The 6,000-nt window shown below is 39.5% G+C and overlaps 1 protein-coding gene across 1 annotated transcript in view; it reads left to right on the plus strand.

The window, feature by feature from the left end:
* Positions 1–4,926, plus strand: part of DPYD (dihydropyrimidine dehydrogenase) — an 892,784-nt gene extending 887,858 nt beyond the window's left edge. Inside the window, exons 22-23 of the mRNA XM_065908208.1 lie at positions 36–176; positions 3,389–4,926. Of these exons, the coding sequence (XP_065764280.1) occupies positions 36–176; positions 3,389–3,559 (312 nt within the window). The 3' untranslated portion in view covers positions 3,560–4,926. The remainder of the gene's footprint in view (positions 1–35; positions 177–3,388) is intronic.
* Positions 4,927–6,000: the final 1,074 nt, after the last annotated feature.

The following is a 6,000-nucleotide window of genomic DNA, read 5'->3' on the forward strand; positions in this document are numbered from 1 at the left end:
TGAGCCCTGTAAGTAATTTGGCACCTATCTTTTAGGATGTGATTGGAAAAGCTCTGCAGTACCTTGGAACATATGGTGAACTGAGCAACATAGAGCAGGTTGTGGCTGTGATCGATGAAGAGATGTGTATCAACTGTGGCAAATGCTACATGACCTGTAATGACTCTGGCTACCAGGTAAGAATCATGCTGTAATTAGGATGCTGTGAGGCATGTTTCTTCTGGCTTTCGTAGCAGAAAGCATCTTTTGTTGTGAAGTGTGGGATTCAGACCAGATATGCCAAATGTCACTTCTCAGCAGTGACATAGCTTTCCATCCTCTCACATCCATAGCACAGAGGTGATTTTCCTTTATAATTGGAGTAACAGTTGCTTTACAATGTCAGGTTAATTTTTGTTCTCCAACAAAGTGAATCAGCGTATGTGTACATAGATCCCCTCCCTCATAGACCTTGCTCACACCTCCCCATCCCACCCATCTAGGTCACCAGAGAACATTGAGCTGAACTCGCTGAGCTATCCAGGAGGCTCCCCCTCGCTATCTGTCTGACCCATGGTAGTATATATATGTCAATCCCAGTCTCCCAATTCATCCCTCCTCCTCTTTCCCCCTCACCCCATGTCCACACCTCTGTTTTCTGCATCTGTGTCTCTATTCACGCCATGCAAACACGTTCATCCATGCCGTTTTTCTAGGGATTTTTTCAAAGGAAGCTAATAACTCATAAGAACAAGGCCACCTTTCGGTGCACAGTATTGTTTTAGTGTCACTTCATCACTCATAAAATTGGAAGGAAAAATTCAAACAAAAATTCAGACAATTATGGTCATAAGGAAGCATCATACCTTAAAGGAGAAAGCAGGGAAAAGACCTACCACTTATGTCCATGATCTGGAAGGAACTTGCTTCCTTCTGTGGCCTTCCGTTCAGTGTTGATTGGGCTTTTACTACAGTTAGAAAGAAAAGGCGTTTTACCACCAACTGGCTGTGCTGGTTGGGACCTGAAATTCTTCTGTAGCTGGAAAAGCTGAGCAAGTTGTGTTCCTACCACATAAAGTGAGCCAGAGCTTCTTCCCAGTCCCTGAGCCTCAGCTGAGAGTCTGCCATGGAACAATAAAGAAAAAAGGGCGCATTCAGCTGTCTTCAGGTTAAGAGCTACAGAATAATATTGTTTTCATTAAATATTTCACACTATAAGGAAGTATAATAAAGTAAAAATAAGATCCCTTTAAGATGATTAATGAATTTTCAGGATAGATAAAATGGCCTATTTTTTAAAAAACTATATTTCGTTTACCTTATTTAGCTTAGAGAAAGGTCCTATTTGCTTGTGATATGATTTTATGTATTCTTCTGACCACCTAATAGACGTATGACAGACATAAGTTTAATTCTTAAAGAACCTCTTCCTCCTTAATTTAACACTGTTCCATACCCAATTTTTACCCATTGTATTTACTCATCTTTTTCTACACCTGAAAAGCATCTCTAGCAGTTATTTTGAAAATACTAATCATATCATATTCATTTTCATTTCATCTTTCCTCTCATTAACCAAACAGAGATAAATCAGGAAGTTCTAACACTAAAATCACAGCACCAGGGCTCTAACATCTTAAATCTTAGAGGTTATGATTCCCACCTTGGAATTGTAGCCTTGGCAAAACTTCAACAAAAATAATCTTATTAGTGAGGGGAGAGATTGCAATTATGCATTCAAAAAGATTTTTTAAAGCTTTGGCTCTTCTGTCTCTCAAAGATAAAAAATAGAAAATAAAAATCTTCAAATGTGAAATTTTGCATGTTTGCAAAATTTCAAAGTGTAAGATTTCTAAGATGTAAGTATAATTTTATTTTCATCAATTGTTTCTTGGATTTCTGTTTATAAAAGGGTACATAGGAAGAGAATAGCTTTTACTCATTTAAACAGTCATCTGAGATGTCGTTTTACAAAACATGGCAACAATTTGGTTAGACCAAATTTCCTAATGGTTTGTCATAGCTACAGTACTTGTTCAGATATATGGTTGTTTCCTTAAAGCTCAGAATTTTTAAAAAATATTAAGCACTCTGACATAATTTACTCTAATGAGACCATTTTAATTTGTTATGTTCATAAAAGGGAAAAAAATTAAGTTGCAAGGAACCTTATTTGATGGAGGGAAATTCTTAAACATAACAAATACTTTAATTGGATTTTATAACATGTTGTATATAACACAGGAAAAAAAAAAATCAGAACTCAGTAATTATTTGAAAATGTAAGATTCGCAGACCTGACCTCCAGGAGTATCTGGGGCGAGGTGGGGGCTTACTGACCCTCGTAATTTTGCTCAGCCCCCTCGCTCATCCCTCCGAATTAGCACGCAGTCTGAGTAAAAACATTGACTTGTTCTGCAAGAGAGACTTCTCGACGAGTCCTCAAGTCCTCTCTGCCCCCTTGTAGCTGCCCTGAAGTCTTTCCTGGATGGAAATTCTTGTCTGTTGTTTCCATTGCTGAAATATCTCTTTCACAGGCAAATAGTCATCATGACTTTAAATAAAAATCTCAAGGCTTTTCCGGTGGCTCAGGGGGTAAAGCGTTCTACCTAAATAAAAATCTCAGCTGTAGAGTATTTTCATTGCATACTACAGATTGTTGTTTTTCAATTGCTACACCATATTGTAAATTAAATCATGCTAAAAGAAAGAAAGGAAGGAAAGATGAGAGAGAAGGAGGGAGAAAGGAATAAATTATTGAGTTTCTCAAAATCCTGAGCAGTTTGAGAACTGGAAAGCTTATCCTGGTTCTCCAAGCAGAAGAGTGTCCGGCCAGGACCGGAAGCCGGGGATCCCGCCTCCCATCTTTCAGTGCTTTTCCCTTTGGTGGGGGAGTAATGCCTCGAATCAGCTTGGAAACCCTCAAACCTGAAGGCTGGCTCTTAAGCTAATTTTGTTTTTTTTTTCTATTGCCTTTCTGTAAGCCCTATACCCACAATGTGACACTTCACTGTCGAGAAGCAGGCGTGTGAAAAGGCCAAGGTGTGGAAGCGCCCTGCCCGCCTCCGGTAGCGACCCACCAGGTCGTGGTCAGACTGGCAGCACCCACGCTCTGCTCACAACGCAGGAAGCCCGAGAGCTCCTATGCTATGAAATATTTTCCGCACGCAAAGCAAGAAAAACACCTCTAAGGAATTTTAAGCATCGTGTTTCTAGTTTAAAAGGATTTTTTCCCTCTTTTTCCCCCCCTCTTCTCTAGCAGCTCAGCTGTTGCTATAGCTGCACCGCGGTGCTGGGCGTAGCTGTCTCCAGCAGCTCTCCTGCGGTGGAGAAAAACGCTGATGCTAAAATAGGGGTGTTCTTGCCCTTTGTGGGCAGTGACAGCAAGACTCTTTATTTCTGTTTGCAGGCTATCCAGTTTGATCCTGAAACCCACCTGCCCGCCATCACTGACGCTTGTACGGGCTGCACCCTCTGTCTCTCCGTCTGCCCTATTATCGACTGCATCAAGATGGTTTCCAGGACGACACCTTACGAGCCAAAGAGAGGCTTGCCCTTGGCTGTGAATCCTGTGTGTTAAGGTGATTTGTGAAACAGTTGCAGTGAACTTCGAGGTCACCTACTTATGCTGATCTTTTCCATTGTGATCATTATGCTCAGCTTTTTCTAAATTCAAACAAACCAATACTTTCTAAATTTTCAGAAAAGGTAATTTCTAAAGAAATTTCTAAATTTTAAAAATGTCTGCTTCCAGTGATCATTCAATTAATGGTCATAAAATAGAATAATTCTTTTCTGAGCAGAATTGTTCAATATAACTATGTAGCAGTTAATTGGATGTTCACCATCAGTTGTCCATTATGAAAAAATTAACTTTTTTGTAGCAATTAATGCTACACTTTCCAAATTGCCCTATGCTGAGTTCTGTCTTTGATTTCTAATTGTAAGGGAAATTAAGTATTTTAGAACAAAGTACAATGTAACTTACAAGCAAATGTTTCCAAGGAAACATTTTATAATTAAAAATTACATTTAATTTTAACTCTGTTTCTAAGCAAAAGTAATTAGCTCCATAAAGCTCAGATGAAGTCAAATAATTATTTACTCTGGTAGGAAAAGAAAACCAATGAAGGTTTGGGAAACTTTTTGTTAAGGTCTCGTCACTGAAATAACTGGATACTGAAGGCGAGAGTGTTCAGCAACCATTTGTATCAAGCTATGCTATTCACCACTCAGGCCTGAGATGGGTGTCCAAATGCTACCAATGAATCAACATGACATTCCTCTTTAAATATGTAAACTATGTTCCCAACAAAGTAAGACATTAGGATGGAACTCTGGTTAAAGCCACTCTTTTGCTGTGCACATATCTGTTCTATCTGCTTCTAATATAGTCACCTTCATGATCCCAGCAATTAATGTTTGAACACAGCACAGATTATACAGAAGTGGAGTCATGCACCTCATTGTTCAAGAATGAGAAATACAGTATGGGCAATATATATTAAATGGGTGATACCACTTTACCAACTCTTTATTTTAGTGTTCATGTTGAATTTTGAAAGTAATTTTAAAAGAAATTATATTTTCTGTTACTGCCAAATAATATTTTTATATTCCTCTATTTTCAAAACCAGCAAACAGCATCTTATAAACTTGTTTATCTCTTCTTTGTGGCATATTTTAATATGAATCCATAAGCAGTAAATCTTCCATAGCACCTTTCTATGACAAGTGCAAGATCAAGAAAAAAATAAATGTTTGATTATGCACTTTTAGAAATGCACGTTTACCATAAAATCTGTATGATCAAATAATATTAAATAAAATTTTATAAAGCATTTTAAATAACATGGTCATTCGCTATCTCTTTTGCAAATACAATCTCATATCAACCATTTAGATTTTGAGGTAGAGTAGTTTGGGGTTAACTCTGTTGTTAATTTCATTCATAATCAATAATACATATAATAAAGTTAGTTCAAATCTAATGAAGGTGTCCTTGAGACTTCTCACTCCTCCACACTGATTGATCACCCCTTCTGTACAGATGATGCTAATGTCTACACCTCCAAGTTTGACTTCTATCCATATATCTGACCACTTGGTGTATTTAAGCATTTCAAACTCAATTTCAAAAGTCAAAATAGTTACTTCTCCTACTTTTTATCTTCCCTGTTTTCATCCAGTCTTTAACCATGCCCAATAATTTTACTCCTAAAACATTCCCCAAGGCTTTCCCCAGCTTTAAATTGTAGAAACTGTCTACAGTTCATTCCTCTAACATGTATTGTCCAGCTCTTGTAAAAACTTCCTAACAGGCCATTTGATATCCCTGCTGACATCCCTGCTCACTATTTCGGGTGTTATGCTACCCTACTTGCCAACGTGATTGTGCCATCATATTTCTCCACCATCATAAAAACCTCCAGATCCTTTCATGTGTTAACAAATTAAATGCAGTCTCATTGTAGCTTAGTTGGTAAAGAATCTGTCTGCAATGCAGGAGATCCAGTTTCGATTCCTGGGTCGGGAAGATCTGCTGGAGAAGGGATAGGCTGCTGCTGCTGCTGCCAAGTTGCTTCAGTCGTGTCCAACCCTGTGCAACCCCATAGACGGCAGCCCACCAGGCTCCCCCGTCCCTGGGATTCTCCAGGCAAGAATTCTGGAGTGGGTTGCCATTTCCTTCTCCAATGCATGAAAGTGAAAGTGAAGTCGCTCAGTCGTGTCCAACTCCTCATGACCCAATGGACTGCAGCCCACCAGGCTCCTCCATCCATGGGATTTTACAGGCAAGAGTACTGGAGTGGGATGCCATTGCCTACTACGAGGGATAGGTTACCCACTCCAGTATTCTTGGGCTTCCCTAGTGGCTCAGCTGGTAAAGAATCTGCCTGCAACACGGGAGACCTGGGTTTGATCCCTGGGTTGGGAAGAGCCCCTGGAGAAGGAAATGGCAACCCACCCCAGTGTTCTTGCCTAGAGAATCCCATGGATAGAGGAGCCTGGCAGGCCACAGTC

The sequence above is a fragment of the Muntiacus reevesi genome, chromosome 1, assembly GCF_963930625.1.
Source record: "Muntiacus reevesi chromosome 1, mMunRee1.1, whole genome shotgun sequence".
NCBI lineage: Eukaryota > Metazoa > Chordata > Mammalia > Artiodactyla > Cervidae > Muntiacus > Muntiacus reevesi.